This window comes from Barbatula barbatula, assembly GCF_947034865.1.
Source record: "Barbatula barbatula genome assembly, chromosome: 24".
Taxonomy (NCBI): domain Eukaryota; kingdom Metazoa; phylum Chordata; class Actinopteri; order Cypriniformes; family Nemacheilidae; genus Barbatula; species Barbatula barbatula.
The window spans coordinates 11975423-11995416 of NC_136787.1; the positions used below are offsets into that span (position 1 = coordinate 11975423).

Below are 19994 nucleotides of genomic sequence, written 5' to 3' on the forward strand. Positions count from 1 at the left end.
ATAGTAGCTAAAGGCTCCATATAATGAAATGACAAAACTTATGACGGTAATTTATGTTCAAAATACCATGTTGTGCACGGTAAGTTTACAATAAAACAGGTGCAAGAAGTCAGAGTAGACTGAAAAACCATAGTACTTATTCTCCTCTTCACAGTGATTCACAGATTCAGCTAAAGTGCTTAGACCTCAACAGATGTTTACTTCTGTTTAATCATTCAAGTATGCACTTGACGGAGTAGATTTGTTACACAGTACATTTGGGTGGACAGAAGAGAATGTAAATAGGCCATTTATTTTAGATACAGTAAAGATCTCGTCGTTTATCTAGTCATTGGATTTTTCAGGCCTATTGCTTATAGTCTTCCAAATATTTAGACAACTGCATTTGCACAGTAAACATGTGTTCTACAGTTGATAACACTTGTTAAATCCAATTACATTTCACAACGAAAACACTGAATTAATGAAATTCTGCCAAGAAATTTTCTCATGCCCACAAATATGAGCTCAAGGATTATTATTCAAAACAGACTGATTTTTGTGGAAGATCTTAAGCTCAGGGTGTATATCTTTTGTTTATCTCTCTTGCAGTTTATCAACACTACAAGTGGATAAGGCTTAAAAACAGGTGTTCCTCGAAAAATCAATAGATGAAATGCTTGACCTCTTACCTCAAACAAAAACCTTAAAGTAATCCCCCAAAAATAAAAAATTCTGTCATCCTTAACTCACCCTCTTGTCATTTCAAAACTATATGAGTCATTAACTCAGGTGGTGAGACATGGACAGGTGCAGACAGCGTGTAACAAGGGGTTAACATAGATTTAATAAATAATAAAACATAGACCCACGTGGGCGTAACATAAAACATGGATACATAACATGACTGGACTAAGACTAACTACACTTAAACAAGACTTAAATAAACTTTAACATTACCTACAAAACTACACATGACTACACTAACAAAACACATGGACTCACCACACAACCACAATGAACCAGCAGAAGACAGAAGACACAAGGGCATTAAATAAGGGAGCAAATCAAGAGGGGAACAGGTGTAGGGCATGAATCAATGACGAGGTACCGAGAGGATGGGAACAGAGACGAGACCGGAGAGAGTGTATGGAAGGCCATAACAACAATAAATTGCCTCTCTCCACATTAAACATGAGGTTCTGTCATGATCCTGCCACTAAACCAAGAGAAATATGACATGATGCGGCAGAATCATGACAGTATGACTTTCTTTCTTCTGCAGAACACAAATGTATTGCATTGGTTTTGTGTCCATGCAATGGAAGTCAATGGGATCCAGTGGTGTTCGGTTACCAACTTCAAAAATATTTTATGTTCTGCGGAAAAGAAGGAAGAAAGTCATACTGTCATTCTAAGGTTCGAAATGTCAGTGATTGTAAATGCAAGCAAATAATGAAAAAGAATACAAAATGTATTTACTTGACATGCAAAGATCTACGTGAAGTCAGAATTTCTACAAAGCCATTAGTATTAGCCTGGAAATTCTCAATACCAGCACAAATTCCCAAATAATTTTCCTGTCACTGCTTGTCCTCAAAGTAGTAGCCTTTTGCGGTAAACATTTGTGAGCACACTGCTATTTAACCAGTTAAATTGCAACCAGTGGTTGGCTGTGCTTTTTCTACAATGATTTTGGCTAAGAGTTTGTACATGTCTTTCCTGTTCCTTTGCTCTATCACATACAAATACAACCAGCCATTATATCAATAAATCGAATCATTATTATTCCTCTCCCTTTATCAGTAATGTAGATCGTGGAAGAGTATGGGTCTGCTTTTTGGTTTGTTGTCTGCTCTATTTCGCCATGAGCACGCGGTGGTCAACAGTTACATCAATACTCTGTGTTTCCCATCGGAGAGATAGCCTTGAATGGAAAAGCGAGGTAGTTGTTTAATACTTAGGAGATCTGCTGTACCACTTAGAGGTTGACTAGCCGTCCACATCACAGGGATCTCCGATTTGCAAGCTCTGTAATTATCATGCAGTGGGCTATTTCAGTGATATTCTACTATGTATTAGCCCATAAACCACATAGGACCAGGTTTCCATGGCAAGCCTGGTAGTCCCTAGCAAAAATAAACAGAGCTTGATCGAGATTGAACATGGCGGAGAAGCATGGCAGCTTTGGTTCATAAGGGTTAGGTGAGTTCAAGTAACTGAAGTGGCAATGGGGTGCAAGAACACATTCATAAACATATCGCCTACTCGTTTTGCTGTACTTTTGGGCTTAGAGGACATTCCTCGTGAAAGTGACCCAGATTGGATTTGAACATTTAATAGATTTGTGATGGAGTGAATGGACTTTGACCTTTGAACTGACCTGACTTGTGCCATTAGAGTTGTGTATGACCTGAGAAAAAAGAGGCTTACCTGTTGCAGGACAGCTCTTCATTTCCTTTCTCTCAAGAATGAGGTGGAACATAAAACAAAAGGCAGGAAATTGTTTGAAGCATGGCGGCTAATGAAGAATGAGGAAGTCATGTTATATATTCACACTCTGTGTAATTAAATCTGGGCCACATATGACTGGACTGGATTACGGACACACGTGTGCAAAGCTTTCCTGTTCCAGCTGCTGGATTCATCTGTGGACTTAACCGTGGTAAAAATCAGTTAAATGATGTGTGTACTAGATCTTTTATTATTGGCAGCGGAAAGTATAATCACATTAGAAGTTCAGTAACCTTTCATGCTAATTCTGCATACATTTTGGGGATTTTAATAATATAATAATATGCGCTAGGTTGTGTTCTTAAAATATGAACTAAATCCACAAAACCAGCATAAACGTTATTTCTTCAGTACCAAGTCATTTATTATGATTTGTGTATTCAACATAAAGTGTTTACAGAACATGTTAGTCCCGAATATTACAACACAAGTTCAGGATTTTCCGATAAGCTTTTTGTGGTGACCACACAATCCATAAAACCCAAAAGGTGGCCATTTTATGAGGCCCACATCTCCCCCTGAATCACAGTGAATTGTTCCCAGTTTCAGTTTCACACATCGGTCTCCTCTGATGTGGGCTCTCCGTGTTTCAGGGGTAATTATTTTTTTTTCGTTGAGTGAAGGGGGAACGTGTTGAATTTTTGCCTGTTGATTTATTGAGCATGATGGGATGTTAAACAGAGGTAGGCCTACTTTGTGCCTAATGATCACTAACTCTCAGCGAATGTGTTGTGGTGAGAGGTCTCATATGCAGTCTTGTGATGTGGCTGTAAGAGATCAAAAATAGAACACACACACTGGCACACCTGATCTTTTATCCTCATATTATGTTTTTGATACAACTAGAGAAAAAACACCCAAAATGTGTACACCACATTTCCATAGACCAACACATTAAACTAAGCAGCTGAAAAGTTGAAGATATTCTGCAATACAGTTTTATTAAAAGTAATAAGTGTACATTTGCCCCTTAATCCTTGGCCTGGTTGCATAAAGCACCTTTCCCTAAGTATGACACTTAAGGGGTGATTTCCCTTGTCCAAAGACAATAGGAGAATAACTTAAAGTATATTTAAGGGCACACTTAAGGGAAAATTACACCTAATACACGTAAGGCACCTTCACAGCTTAAATATTTGATTTACATTTTTTGCTATGAAACAATTAATAGTGCTTTCCAAAAATAGTTCCTGGAGATATCTTTTAACATATCTTGTCCCAATAGACTTCTATTGAACTGTTGGAAATTACCATAAAATTAGTTTTGTTTGTTTAAACAAAGGAGAAAATGAATATTCTATTGTCTACTGAACACTAACAGCATGTAGTAAACATTAAAAGTAAAAAACATAAACATCAATGTGATCTTTTTGTGAGGTTATATATTTGGGGTGGTGGTGGGGGGCAGTTTTATGTAACAAGGGAGGGGCAGAAAAATGAGCTGAGGGTGAAAGCCGAAAAGCGTTTAAGTATCCAGCCAAAATCTTGAGAATAATCTCTCTGGCTCTACTAAAAAGTGTCTGTGGTAAAAGCTCTTAATTTCGAGATCATTTTGGGTTGAAAAATAAAAATACCCCAAGGATTGCAAGTTCAGAAGGGTAGTTTAAATAATCAGTACCATGTTTCATCTCAGTGTGCAGTGAGGAAAATTACCATGGCGACCCGCAGGTGGTTCCCATTTTAGTGCCTAGATCATCGTCTCCATTGACTACATGGTCTCCTCTTCTCTTTTCATCTCTTTAATTCTCCTCAGTTACCATCACCTTTTGCTGAGAGAGGAAGAGCAATGATGCTAAGTGGGGTGCTGTCAATAATATAACAATAGAATAGTAGATAGACATTTATTTAGAGGATTACATTTTTGTTGTCTTGTAAAATTTTGTGGGTCTTTCCCTCTCTCATATCATCTGGCCATGACCTTGTTTTAGTTGCTCTGAGAACACACCAGTCGTAAAAATGAAGTGTTTTATTTCTGTGCCATTGGGAAATCAAACAAGTTAAGATTCACAGAAATTACATTGTTCTGTAATTTCAAATAGGTAGAAATGTCTTGGTAAATGTACTGTAATAGGTACCCCATGGGAAGGATTTATTTCGTACATATACAAAAATGCAGTTTTTCTCCCTTGGTTGGGTTAAAAAGGGACCAATTAGTTAAATTCACCTTGAAAATGCCCATATTTGACCCTACCATGGATTAATAAACATATTTACACTTAGTCATTTAGCAGTTTTATCCAAAGCGACTTACAAGCGATATGTCATAAAAAGAGCAATAGTACGATAGGTGCTAATACGAAATATCCTGTTCTGAATGTTCCATCAGGAAGGAGTTGTGGAGAAGAATGAGCAGGTAAGCGATTTACTGCCCTTATGCACAACATATTTTGGGTAAACAACCCAACAGTTGGGTTTGTACCTTTTTTAACGCAACCATTGGTTAAAACCCTAGCACTTATGTTTAAATTTAAAGGGGTCATAAGGCACGAATAGCTGTTTTTCTGTGTCTTTGGTGTGTTATAAGTTGCCCATGTATGTATTAGACACGTAAAATTGCTAATTTAAAGTGTCGGAACAAAAGATGCATTCTGTCTAATAGCAAATGTTCACCCAGACATGCCTGAAACGCCTCGTGTAACCACGTCAATCTATAATCACTTATCAGAGCGACGAGCTTTGTAAAAACATCTGCACGTTTCAGAGAGGCGGGGAAAACGAGATACAAACAAAAAAGCACTGTAAGTGGAAAATACAGCGATAAATCATGTATACATGTTGCATTACATCTAAAACAAACGATAATATTGTTTTGTATTGTATTTTGTATTGACATGCTTTTACTGTAAAACTGCTTTGCAACAATGCCAAAGATAAATTTATTACTTTACATTTCAAATGATCAAAAGTCTGTACATTATTTGACTGTACAAAATGGAATAAAAAGATCGTGCCTTTTACCTTTTACAGTTTAGCGGTCAATGAGCATAATGGGGAACAAAGCATCAGTGATATACAATACTTCTGAACAACAAAACAAGATCCGTCATTGTTGTAAAATTATTCACAGCACACCAGCAAATTTACTGCTTGAGCAAATGTATTAACAATTTAAATGACCTCACATCATGTGGCCGACTGCAATAACTCAAGAAAAGGCATAAAGTTTTAACGGCATTCGGAATGTTGCATGATTTGTTTGTGAGTTGGCTTTAACAAAAGAACTGACCTGGCCTTATACTCTTAATAGCAAGAGAGGGAGAGAGAGAGGAGTTGTGAAGGACACCCACATGGGAAGAGAGGAGATTCTTGGCGTGACTCAGAGTGTTTTGTGTAAAGGTTGCCAGAAAACCTGCAAAGAAATCCAGCTCTCAGCGTGTTTTTCTTCTGAACACAAAAAAATATTTGGAAGAATGTTGGAAACTAAACCGTTCTGGGGCACTATTGACTACAGGGAAATATATACAATGGTAGTCAATGGTGCCCCAGAACTGTTTAATTCCCATAATTCTTTAAAATATATCTTACATAACTAAGAAATGTATGCAGGCTTGGAATAACTTGAGGGTGAGTAAATGATGACAGAGTTTAGACTTTTGGGTAAACATTTCCTTTAAGACATAAGACATTTTGCTTCCGATTCTGATTCCGATACCTGAGATTCAGTATTGGCCGATACAGAGTACCGATCTGATACTAAGGTAAAATTGCTGAATTTCGCTGAACAAACTGTATGCAACTGTACAATGCATCAGGCTCAACCTTAACAAAAATGTCCTAACCCTGTAAAACAAAATAACAAACAAATTATTCACAAGTTAAAGAATTATCAAAAGCCTGTTCACTAGCTTAAACTTGACATTCAAAATTAAAGTGCAAATAGGAAAAAAATTGAGTTTTTTATTTGTCGTCCAAGTAGTCTTCCAAGTAGTCTTAAAATAAAGTTATTTTATTTGTCTTCCAAGTAGTGCAGAATGATGTCATGAGAATAGTTGATCCCATTTAGTTGAAGTGGGACACTGTAAGTTTTGAATGCTCATATCTTCTTAATGTGAAAGCTGTCAATGTTTTGGAGTACAATAGGTTAAAGAATCCCTAGGCTAACAAATTCATGCTAAAGCCAATTTTTTTAACTTTTCATGGGGACTTTAAAACTGTGTTGACTTACAGTAAGGGGATACTTATGTTGTGCTGCATACAGGTTAATCACACTACTGTAACGTTTCATATTTCCCCAAAGTAGTTGTTAATTGACGTAAAATACATATCATTTCCAGCAGCTGAGCATTTAAACTGATAAGGCTGAACAGAGGCTGTTCACTATTACCTTATGGAAAATGCCCAGAATTACGTTTCACTTTAACTCTCACGCTCTGGCATAAATCCAGATCCTTAATGTATGATTAAAACATATCCACAGCCTTCAGCGGCTATCAGATTTACTAAGATTTACTCATTAGAGATTTTGAGTTTCTATACTGTATGCATTTATCAGATGTAATATCGGACATTTGGGTTCATGCATGGCTTTACATGTGCGCCACGTGTTTGTAAACGGATCTGCCACAATGGTCTGTTTTTATTTAACAGCACCAGAAAAAAGAGTCCAATTGAAAGTTAAAAAGTCCAGGACATAGCCCAGACTCTAATTTGCAGTGGGGATTGTGTGCGTTGATCTGGTAAAACGCTGCATGGTGTTTTCACTCTAAATACTCCGGCAGGCCGTGCACACATCACAAGCTGACCGCTCGTGGGTTACACACTCATACTGACATGCTAAAAATATCTGCTGAAAATATTTTGGGAGACAGTGGACACCAAAAGGAATGGCTTAGTCAAACTGAGAAGATTTCTTTTTTTTGTACTTTCCATTTTTCTGTGAACTTCATTCAGAGAACACAAAAAAACGAACACCCAACATATTTCTTCGGGCATCTCAATGCACTAGCAGTTTTAAAAAATATAATCAACAAGCTCTTAAAAATAAAACTTGAGAACTTCACACCTCTGCACATGCAGTTCTTGGGCTAATAAGCAACATCAAGTGCTTTTCAAATCGAAAATGTGAAAATATTCAGCTTTTGTTGTTCATTGGAGTTTACTTTATCTCCCACCCTTCCTCTGACTTTGTTTGCCATTTGGCAGAGGCACACAGCGCTGAACACATACTGTCACACTGATACGTTTGGGACTTGTTTAACAGATTTATTTGTGTTTACAACGTCCTGCTTTCTTTCAAGAAACTGGTGCAAGTGCATTTCATTTTTTATATCTCAGTGGTGTTTTGAAAGTCCAGTGTTGCAGATTATAGGTTTTGTTTGGACAAAGTTTTTGTTTGCATGCAATTTTTTACACAATATTTAAGAGAAACAGCGAGTGTAAATAAATTACACTATCAGTGGAGGCAATTCAAGCATCAAGAATCAAATAAGTTGTAGTTATCCATTGAAATAGCCAATGGCCCCCATTGACTTCCATTGGACGGACACAAAACCACTGAGGCATTTCTCAAAATATCTCAAAAGAATCTTCATGAGCAACATGAGGGTGAATTAATGATGACTGAATGGGTAAAACGTCCCTTTATATATGTAAATGTATATAACATTACTAACGTACTGTATATCACAAAAAAAAGCTCATTAGTGATAAATCTTCAGGTTATCTTATATTGTTAACATTACATCACTTATAGAAACCTTGGATTTCACAGCAAGTGTCAATATTTATTCATTTCTCCATGAGTATGAATTGCCAAAACACAGAGAGGTCTCTGGCATGAAACCTGCTTCCTAACAGCTGTGTGATAAACATCAAACACAGAATAATGGAGACGTGAAAAAACTCTCTGACCTTGGTCTGCTTTTTTGATTGAATGCTCATTGGACGCTGACATGATAGATTCACACAAAGAGCAATAAATACATCACAGTGCAGAGATTTGGCTGGCCATATGAACCAAAGCCACCTGTGTAACGCTGGCTCTGTTCATTTATATAAAACCGTCCTGCAGAGCATGTTGGTGAGGGAGCACAACTCCAGGTGCCTAAGAGCAGGGAAACGCTGAGTTCGTTTTTTATTACACTACTGGAAGGAAACCACAGACAGAGGCAGGAGGCAAAGTGGGTGAGGGGAGGTTTTAGAGATCTTGGAAAGGAGTCAATGTGTTTGAGGACATGTTCATCTCACTCCTCTAACACCAGGAAGACGGGTAACAAAGTTATTAATATCTTTGTGTGTGTGTTTCGGAAGCTGTGGAAAGGGGGAGGCTTTTCCGGAAGCACTGAGATGGTTCCCATGATGCCGTGCTGTGTTGTTTGGGTCACTTCAGGGTGCGGTTGCTAGTTTTCCACTTTGGGTGGATCCAGGAACTGTATCAGGAACAGAAGTCCATCAGAAACCACAGTAGTTTGACTACGAAGTGAGTTTGATTCGGTCAAAACCCCACAGTGCTCTCATCAAAACGGCAAGAAGGCATCTGTGATGTGGCTTCGGTTTATCTGGCGTAGCAGGAAACATATCCAGTACCCTGCTGTGGTGCAGGGATTTTCTAAGCAGGGTGCATTATTTGGTTTGCTTCTGTGAGACAGTCATCTGGCCACAGGACTGATCATCGGGCAATCAAAATAGATCAGAAGGAGGAAAAGCGCATATGAACGAATCACGCAACCCGTGTCTGCGTGTGATCCACCCATAGTTGTCCTAAATTACTTGGACATGTGGTTCGAGCTGTGATTTTCTATTGAACCGGCCCGGCCACTAAAAACAACAGGAAATATTTGCAAAACATAACCATTGAGTTTGTCTTCGATGTGGCTCTTACTGCCAACTGCTTATAATGCAATCAATAGAAGGATATAAGACTCTTGGTTATGTGGAATACAAGCAGTGGTACAAAAACACATGAAATGGGATCGGAGGGTCATTCCTTATGAAGTACAGTGTCATGTCACCCTCATTCATAGTAAAAAATTTAATAAAATATTAGTAGTAATTCAAAAATATATTGTTTAGGATTTTCTTTAATCACAATGTACCAATTAATTTAACATTAAATGATTAATTTAACGTTAAACCACAATTAATTTAACAAAAAAATTGTTCTAATAACAAAAGTAATATTTTTACATTTGTGTTCATTTTATGTTTAGTGACTTCAGCGTTACGTTTTATTCTCTTGTTTTGTATTGTTTCTTAATTGACAATTATTTTATTCATGACATTATTCACCAGCAAAAACAACAGTGAAAGGCATCAAAGGACGTGGAAGCCAAATTTTACAAATTCTGTGGTGTTTTGTGGGATGGTTGTTTTGTCTCACTCTACAATATTCCCTCCCGTTTGATGACAACACATTTTACAGAATCAAGTAAATATACATATAAACCAGTGGTTCTCAAACGTTTTCATTGTAAGGCCCCCTTTGCGTTGAGTGCATCGCTTTGTGGACCCCCAAATAAAGACTTGTAATCTTAATCTTAGAATTATAATTAAACCAAAAACATATTCAGTTATACAATACATTTCTTTATTTCGTAAAATGCCACAAAATCTGTACCTGGATCCATTTTGGGGCCCCCCATTGGGCCACTGCCCCGGTTTGAGAACCACTGATATAAACAATCTTCCCAACCCTCCTACTATTTCAAAGTGTTGTTGCAATAAGTTCAACAATAAGTTCATTAATGGAGTACGCACTACATACATCCTGCCGTGCAATATATCAAATATCAAAGCGGATGACTCCTCTGTTCTTCTCAAAGACGGTCTTTATACAGAGGCTGACGTATCCTTGGCACTCGTCTGTAGAAAGTGAAATGGACAGCTGTTGAAAAGGTTTCAGTGAGGTTAACCTAGAGGATCCACAGTGGGGTGTAAAAAAGTTTCTCTTCACTCAAACACTTCAGGTCGGTTGTAAGTGAATATATTATCGCCAGCTTTTTGATGACCGCAAATATTTTTGCCACTTTTGACATGACATGTTTTATTATGGGGTGTGTGTGTACAGGGTGTGGGAGTAGGCCGTCCTGAGTGTTTTGAGGGCAGCAGTAATATGTTTAGGGAGGATTTTGAGGAACTGTGTATAAATGGGAGGCAGGAAAACATTCATCATTGTTCAATGAAACCTCGCCATTATTCACAAAATACAAATATTGAGAATTTTAACTTAAGTTTCACTATGAACACGGAAACACATGGTATTTTAATATATGATAGTACTGCATTTTGATGTACACTGATGAAATTTATGATGATGTACTGTACACTTACAATTAAAGTGTATATATATTTTTCTAGAAAGAAAATGTATTAAAAAAGTATAAAATAGATACTATGAAATATTAAGTGAATCAGCATGGCAGTTATTGTCAAATACGTTACTGAACCTGTTGTTTTTATGTATTATTAAATAGACAGTGTAAAAACTATACAACAACATCATTACGCTCATGTTACCAGTACCATACACATTTATAAGGGTTGTTAAACGGAAAAACACAAAAGCTTTTAATACTCAAAGAGGGCGGGGAGATGTTACTGTTATTCCCCACTGAGCAAAATCTAAGCAGAAATCAATAGACAATGAAGTGCCATGCAGGGATTGAACAGTAAGGATACAGTGCATAGCATACTCTAACATTAAGAGATTCCACGAACGGAGACATGAGCAAAATAAAATGTTTATTGATTGACACACTAACCTTTTCATGACTGTCAAGCGTGAAGGTGCTGAGAGTTGTTAATATATTTGATTTGATGATGCTGTTATCCACAGGAGAGATTCTCTCCATTGATTAAATTGATTTATAGCACCTAAACCTGGACTCATTTATCATTTCATTGCTGTCTTGGTTTTATCCAGCAAGTCTGCATTGCTTATGATTAAAAACGTACATTTATTTATTCCGCACTGCACATAAAAAATTATTTAAATCTCCTATAAATGCAAGCCACATCTGAGGCATCGCAAGAATAATGCACTCCAAACACGCAAGGATGTTGGATGGATTCCACTCCTTTGCTATAAAAAGGACTCACTTCCAGCAAGATTGGAGGAGATGAAGCAGCTGTGTCCAGACTAACCTGAGGTCCATGTGAGCTTCAGCCCTCCTGGGGTGAGAACGACCAAGTCTTGAGCTGCCTCAGATCGGGCTTGAGTGGAAGAGACACGCTGGCCCGTGGCGGACCGGGCCTGTGGTTTGAAAGGCAGCTTGCGGATCTATATTTGAGACTGAAAATAAATAGCCTGTCAATTTGTAACAGCAGTGTGGTTGGGGTGGAGAGGAGATGGGAGACAGAAGGACGTTTACCCTCCGCATATCCTGGCAATGCGTTACAGTTCAGGATATGTTGTGCTTTGCTGGCATCAAAATCACGGTCGGCATAAATAATATTTGGGCAAAAAGGTTAAAGAAACGTTCACGTTCATGTCGTTCCATACCCTTTGATATTATGGAAAAGAAATCCAAATTCTGTTATCATTTATTAACCCTCATGACATTTAAAACCTGTATACAGTATGTGAAACACAAATGAAGATATTTGGAGAAATGTTTCTGAGGTTTTATGTCCATACAATGGAGGTCAATGGGGTTATTTAGTTGCCAACATCAAAATATCTTCTTTTGAGTTTCTCAGAAGAATGATGGTCAAACGGGTTTTAAATGACATGAGGGGGGAAATAAAAGAAGCCTAAAAAAGCTTGAAACGTTTACCATATAATAAAAGTAAATGTGGACTGAATGTGTAAAACTTCTGTAATGTGCACAAATAAGTTAAATTGATAAAATGATTAATGTTCATGCACAAACAACTTGCTATACCCTAACCGTAGAGAAACAATCATAAGACAGATGTAGTATGTGTCTGTCTCTTTGAAGTGACACAGAGAGTTAAATGGTAAGAGATGCAACAGTAACCCTCCCGTCGAGCCGAGCTTCAGGGCATTGAAACACTGTAATTACGGGTGAGGCACAAAGCGTTCACCCACTGTTAGAGCATCAGCTAAATACAAACAATCCTGCAAGAAATTACATGGGGAGAGCAAACACTGCGTAGCATCAGACGCACACAAAAAATATTGACCTTTTAAGGGAACAAAAGGAAAAAAGGAATGTGAATGTGATGAAACACAGTTGCAGGGATACAACATGAATTAAAGTGTTAAAGGTCCTATGTGTAATATTTTACTTTTACATTTATGCATTTGGTAAATGCTTTATTATACTATAAATTAGAATGACCGTATGAGCAAGCCCTGTGATCGAACCCATGACCTTGGCGTTGCTAGCGCTATGCTCTAACCACTGAGCAATGTACTGCCCGAAATGAAACATAATATACATACTTTGTCTTCAGAGGTGCATAAAGACCTTACATACTGAAGCGTTATGTTTTATTACCTTAGAATGAGCAAGTTCAATCTACATACACCACAGGTCAACAGAACAACTTTCTATACTTGTCACAATTCAACAGACATACAGTACAGTAAAGCTGTTTACCAGAAACAAGGCTGCTGGCCTTCGCTCAAACCAAAGAGGTTTAAAATGCATTCTTCTCATATCGGTTTCTGACAGCAGGGGATATTTTCACCATGGACTGTATTGGCACTCTCTCAGTGACTCAAGACATAACTAACTATACCTGTTTCTGATCTTGGTGTAGTGGGCCCGGCCAGCCAATAGCAGAATTTAAATCATAAATCTGAACACGCTAAAGCTGTTATCTGGTCATTACTCAATATATGGATTTAGACTTAATCCTTTGGAAAGCAGATCATGAGGACTGTTCAAAACAGGTACGGCTGCCAGAATCTAACAGCTTCTTCAGACACACGATTCTGAAATACAGGTCTGTCTCCTCAGAGATTTTCTTTTACCGAATTGTGGCACTATCCATCTAAAGGATAGTTTACCCAAAATGTTTATTATTTCATATTTGATTCACCCTCTCACAAAAGAAGATATTTAAAAACCACTGGCCTCCATTGACTTCCATTTTGTGTTCCACAGAAGAAAGAGTCATATACAGGTTTTGAAAAGACATGAGGGTGGATAAATGATAACAGAATATACATTTTTTAATGAACTGTGCTGAAGTTTAACAATATTACAAAGGAAAAAGCTGGGGTTGAGGTCCCAAAAAGCTCTTGTTTGGCTTAGTGACCTCTTTTTGTACCCGCCCTGTGAATATTACTGACAGTCACGCTGTTCCGTATGTGCCACCTTTTCTGGGGTGTGCGGTGGCATACAGAGACATCTGTATTCAACTAGCACCAGATGTGTCCATTGGGAGACTGGTCTAATTGTTTGCTTTGAGCGTGGGTGCTTTTCATCCCTGAGGGTGGCGTGTGGGTGTGAGGGTTATCTGACTTAACCAACCACAAGCAGGGGATGGGGGGGTTTCGCGAATAAGGGTAGGGAACCATATGTGTGTGGCACGCATCTGAATAAATATTAAATAAACTTAATGTGTCTATATGGGGGGTGCATGGAAAAAAAGCGATGGGATAGAGATAAACAGAGAGTGTGGGGGAGACGGCAGTCTGTGGTGAGGTAGATCATGTGGAGTCAGCGATGTGGAGCCTCAGTGTGGAAACCAGAGAAGCCCACTTGCCCCTCCACTTCAAATTTATCTTACTTTCACTGTGTAGACAGTTCGACTACACAATTACTAGAGCTGTGGATCTATGACCTCTTATCGTTTCAGAAACGGGGGCTTGAGAATCAAACTCACAGGGGAGTATGACAAACCAGACATAACAGAAATGTACATTATATGCAGGATGTCTCCATTCTTTTATTTTGATGGTGTATTGTGATCACAACCAATTTAGTCCAATTGTGGATTTTATTTTAATTTAATTGAGTATTCATACAATTTCCCCCCAAACAATCTGTTTTATAATATTCTGTATTAAAATGACAATGTTTCTTTCATAGCCCATATTGTAGTGCACCAAATTGTTTTCATACTTGGATAATGCCATTTTCTAGACCCTGCACACATATTTACACACTATTTGTCTTATGAGCCTTTTTAATAGGGAGTACCACTTACACTTTTACATACTTTTTCTCACAGATATAGCCAAACTCACACACACACACACACACACACACACACACACAGACATCGAATGTTTCAGGCTCAGGTTCTTTTAAGTATTGAAAGAACAATATTGAAAGTATCAATCAATGAAATCTTCATTTGTAAGTAATAGCTTAAACATAAAATAGCAACATGTCTATAAAGTATGTTTTCTCAGTATTCAACTTTGTTTAATTTAAAGTATATATAAGTAATGACAAAGGAAAATATGGTGTTTAGACAGACCAATACTGCCCCCTGCTGACCACACTGGACATCGCAAGGGAATTTCTTTGTCATTTTTATCTCTGCAGGCCAAATAATAACCCAATATATTAAACAACCTGATCCTGTATCAAATTTAAGTTGCTAACACTGGCCATCAGGGCAGCAGCTGAAAATCCAACTTCTTACTAAACCTCAATTATATGAAAACAAGGCCATGCAAAAGATCCAGAATGCAGCACATCTTTCAACCAAAACAAAAAAGGCCCACATCACAACATTATTGGGCTCTAGAAGCTGGTTGCCAGGCATTGCTAAGGATTTTTAGCTAATTGCTAGGGGTTTTCATCTGGTTAGTGTTGTTACCAGATGTTTTACCTGGTTGATAGGATCTACATTAGGGTGTTTCATCTGGGTGTCAAGTTCTAAAAGTTGGTTGCTAGGCATTGCTTAGATATTTTAGCTAGTTTCTAGGGGGGGTTTATCTGGTTGCTAGATGTTCTAAGGGTCTAAAGCCCGGTGTTGCTAGGCTTTATAAGCTGGTAGCTAGATGTTACAAAAAATAAAAATGCTCCAATTTGAACACTACACAATCTCAAATGCTTCAAATAAAGGTTATTAAATAAACAGGGATGAAGAGCTGTTCAATCAAGTATAATCATTAAAGCTTAAAGACATCTTAAATGGGAGGTCAGGTCTTACTGGCTGAACTTTTAATGACACTGCAATATGAAATTATTTAAAACATAAACCTTATTGCACATCAGCCCAAACCTCCGATTATTAAAGTGCATTCGAGGCAAAATGATTCCTCAGGAAATCTGGTTATAGATATTTGAAAATTAATCAGATGATGACATCATGCAATTGCAATATCCTCAATAAAAAAGTCCCTTTAAAAATATGTAAATCCAACCCCTTCTTAAGCGGACCTTTCTTAAAAACACTTCTATATACATTATTTTGGTGAATCAGTTTTGGCAGTTGCTAAAAATATTTGAATGTAAAATATCATTATTATCCAGTTCTCATTTTATGAGATGAATCAAACATACTCTGTGTGTCTGAGTAAATGAACATACAGGGCAAGTCTTATGCCACAAGTGCATCCTCTGAGGCTTCAGTCTCATCTTCTGATAAGAGTCCTTCAGTGTCATTGGAATCTTCTGGATGGATACACCTCAGGATTCTGAAGCGGGATACATAGTCAGAGTGAGTCAGCTTTCTTAGAAATAACACATGACGTGCAGAAAAATAAATATCACCATCATGAATTTAAAAAGGAGGAAATGTAAACCTCATCTGGCTTTTCAAAAATAAGGAACTTTGCCTTATTTATTTAAACATTAACCCACATGACTTGGACATCCAGAGCTAAAGCCAAAGTTTCCAGATTTTATTTTACTGTACCAACAATAAATACCTAAAATACCATAGATTTCATGGATATCCTGTTTTGTGCCTGTAATCCGTTATGCCAGTATAGCCTTTAAGGGGTATGCAACATTATATGTGCTGGTTTAAATGCATGTTAGTAGTACAGTAACTAGTTGTACGTTTATCCACAGCTCTTACCCAAGTAGACTCATTGGAATGATGCAGAGTCCAGCACTCAACAGAAAGATAAAGCCAGGACACCACACCACAGTCTCTGCATAGATGCTGCTAAAAACTGCAGAGGCCACATTACTGGTCAGGTTTTCCATAACAGCTACACAGGCAAATAGCGCACCTGATAAAACAAGAAACACTATAGATGGCAATACAAAAGAATAAGAATATATATATGCAAATGACTCCTTGTCCAAGTATACAAGCAGAAGTTAAATATGCATTAAAATCAAATACTGTAAATAATGCAATATGATTAAAACACTTTTTTATGTATAAGGTGCTTCAGGATTTCCAGCACTGAAAGTTGGAATAAACTCCTGCTTTAGTGTAAATAGTCAATAGCAAAAACACTTGAGAAGACAAGAGATCATATGACTTCTTGCTGTATAAGGAGTTTTTCTTTGGAACAGTGATTATTTGAGAGTATCTCACCCTGCTCGGACTTTGAGACAACCTTTGACATCATCGAACGCAGAATGGGAAACGGCATGATAGCAAACATCGAAGGAATCCTCACTGTAAGCAAACACATCAATATTCACATTAACTACACAAACAAGGCCTCTGATAATTGTGTGCATTTTTATATGTTTTACTAGCAGATTTATGGCACATTAATCAAACACACTGCCTGTTCCAAATAAATATGTGTGAGAATTAATTTACTGTATATTGAAAATTTAATTTTTTAATTTTTAATATAAGTTTTATGATATTAACAGTCCAGATTGACAATCGTATTAATGAAAGTGACAATCAAAGCACAGTTAATAGTAATTCATCAAACTAAGTTCACTCAATAACTACATAAAATAATAACATAAAATGCGATAAGATATGCCATGTTGTTGTAATTCAGGAGCAGCTGTTTGCTCAGGTAATACATTTTATAATGTTGTGATAAAAACATTAACACTCTCCCGGCAATTGTAATGATAATTCATAACAATTTTACGAGATGGCTTATGAAAATGAACGGGTCAGATTTTATTACTATGTTTAAATCAACAGTTCACCCAAAAATAAAACTTCTGTAAAACAGAATAGCCTGTGTCGAATTAAAATGAATAGGCCTTTGTTTCAGATTGTGAACATGCTTACCCAAGAACATCACAAGCGTAGTCTTGGCAAAGGCTGTCGCCGTCATGCCTATAACAACCGACAACATCCCAATGTAGATGATGGCTATGTTAGACAGACAGCGGGAGAACATATACACACCAATAAAACTAGTAATGAACACAGTTGTGGAGGCCGCGGAGCCATAGCCGACAAGAATCTCGCTCCAGCAAAGAGGCTTATTGAGTTCATAAAGCGTAATCACAGACAGGCCACCAGTATTGGAAAACAAAAGTGTGGAGAATGTCAATATCATTAAGACAAGAATCCAACTTCTTTTACCGTGTCCTCCTGCAAACAGGTTATAGATACCAGATGTAAGTCTCCGCATGGCCTGGCAACAAGCCCCAATCTCTGACTTATCAACCACCTTGGTTTCTTCCAGGATAAAGATGACATATAACAAGTTAACCGCCTGTAACATGGCAGATGTGAAGAAAGGCCAGTTAAACCCAGCCGTTCTCAAAAAGTAGCCCGTGGAGATTGCCGCCACACCTGCCATGAAGCCAATCACCATGTCTACCACAGCCATCCGAAGGGTTTTCTGCTGGCCGTTGTTGCACAGATCGGCCACGTAGGTGAAGCAGCCACCTAGCATGGTTCCGAAGCCACCAAAGAGGGCACTTACGAAATTGGCAGCAATGATGAGGTAGATGTTGAGCTCGAAGAAAGACACAGCCAGGAAGGAAAATGTGTAGATCAGGGACCCAATGAGCGGCATGGTGATGGTCATCTTACGCCCGCGCTGATCGCTGTAGGCCACCAGGAGAAGGGTCATCACAAGACTAGGGATCAGGGAAAACAACTCACTGTACACGGAAAACAGTGAAGCCGCTTTCTGCACCTCCTGAAAACAAACCAATAGAGATGAAACAGATGTGTGTACATAATGTTGTTGTTACATATGTTTTGCAGTCTATTACAAAACGGTCCAAACACGCTCCAAGCAGCTATGAAAGCAGAAAGAGGAAATAAAACAGATGTGTGTGCTGTATATTGTACGTACCATAAACTGTCTTCTAAACCAAAAACAGGCGGAGGTCACAACCATACAATTGAATCCATTTAAAGAACATTTATTTTTATCTAAGACTGACATGACTTGCAGCAGAGAATGGTCCGAGAATTCATACACATAATTATACAAACAGTATTTGGAAACTTAAGCCATACTTGCATGAAATATGTTTCAGTAGATAATAAAGTGTAGTATGTATTTGAAAGGGTGACAGCAAAATTTTACAAGCAAGACATATTTTTATTATTTAATATTTTAAAATGACTTTTTCCTAAACATGAAACAAAAATCCAGTAAAACACATCATAAAATAATCATTTGTTTTATTTGTATGTTAATACAAATGAAAATCAATCCGCAAAAAAAACATTGTTATTACATATGTAGCTACTATAGTAAAACCATGGCAAATGTTCATAATGGTATTTGCGTTGTAAAACTACGCCTTTGCTATATGACACTTGCGTGAACCTGACCAACTCGCTTTATCAGTTATCGCTAGGTTTTAAATAAATAATTCTTATTAATAAAATTAATGAAAAAGTGACTTGTGTGTCAAAACACTGTTTGGGACCTACGCGCTGGTTGTGTTTGACATGTGAAATGTGTAAACGTGTGTGGTGATACTAGTTTACCTCTTGCTGGCCGGTGTTGTTGCTGCTGTTGGCGGAGCATGGGGAAGTGTTGTCGGATACGGGATATGATGAGTTTGTGATCTCCAGCCACAGTCTGCGATACACGTACTGCTGTACCAGAGGATAAAGCATGAAACTGGCAAATGAGTAAATCCCCACGACCGGCTCGACGAAGTAAAGTCCCTTCATTCTGCCGAATGCTGTGCAGGGGGATAAAAGAAAACAATTTAGGCACATGGTCTGACGGATACACGTTAAATTCAATAACTGGTGATATTTAAGTATTTTCGAAAGTCATCCACAACGTCCTGACACTGAGTTCGAGATGTCAAACTCTGGCAACCTTGGACAGCTACCAGTAACGTTAACCTACCTTGCAAAGCAATGCAAACAGATGCAGGACTTACTTCTTCATTAAAAAGTATGCACTAGAAGTTTCTCTCTTAGGCTGTCACTGTTCTGTAATGTGCTGCTGTTGCAATGACAACCGTCTCTACTTTGTTTATGAAACGGCTAATCGCGAATTTATGAAAGGGCGGTTTGCTTCCCGTAAAAATGTGATTGGTCAATCGAATTTGACAAGTCTAAGTGATTGGCTGCCTAGGCTGCCAATTATTGCAAATGGGCGGGTTAAGTAGTTGAAAAGGTTCGGGGCAATGTAATTTCAACACAAACGCATTTTATGTTGCTTTTACTTGAAAACAACAGCCTCCTTAAGATTCGTACTCATTTAATATATATATATATATATTTGTTATTGTTCTACAAAAAGTGTGATTATAATATGTGTGGTAAGAATC

General features: G+C 37.8%; 1 protein-coding gene across 2 annotated transcripts; it reads right to left on the reverse strand.

Annotated features, from left to right (window-relative positions):
* Positions 1-15748: 15748 nt before the first annotated feature.
* Positions 15749-19801, reverse strand: LOC306889923 (lysosomal proton-coupled steroid conjugate and bile acid symporter SLC46A3). 2 transcript variants are annotated; one of them, XM_079449316.1, is made up of 6 exons: positions 19568-19801; positions 19195-19394; positions 17524-18388; positions 16855-16938; positions 16384-16540; positions 15749-15997 (listed from the first exon to the last, which is right to left on the reverse strand). In XM_079449316.1, exons 2-6 carry the CDS (start codon positions 19381-19383, stop codon positions 15901-15903), a joined length of 1392 nt encoding a protein of 463 aa, XP_079305442.1. In that variant the 5' UTR covers positions 19384-19394; positions 19568-19801; the 3' UTR covers positions 15749-15900. The 2 variants fall into 2 exon arrangements, with proteins under 2 accessions (XP_079305442.1, XP_079305443.1); XM_079449317.1 differs by having other exon boundaries at positions 19602-19761.
* Positions 19802-19994: the final 193 nt, after the last annotated feature.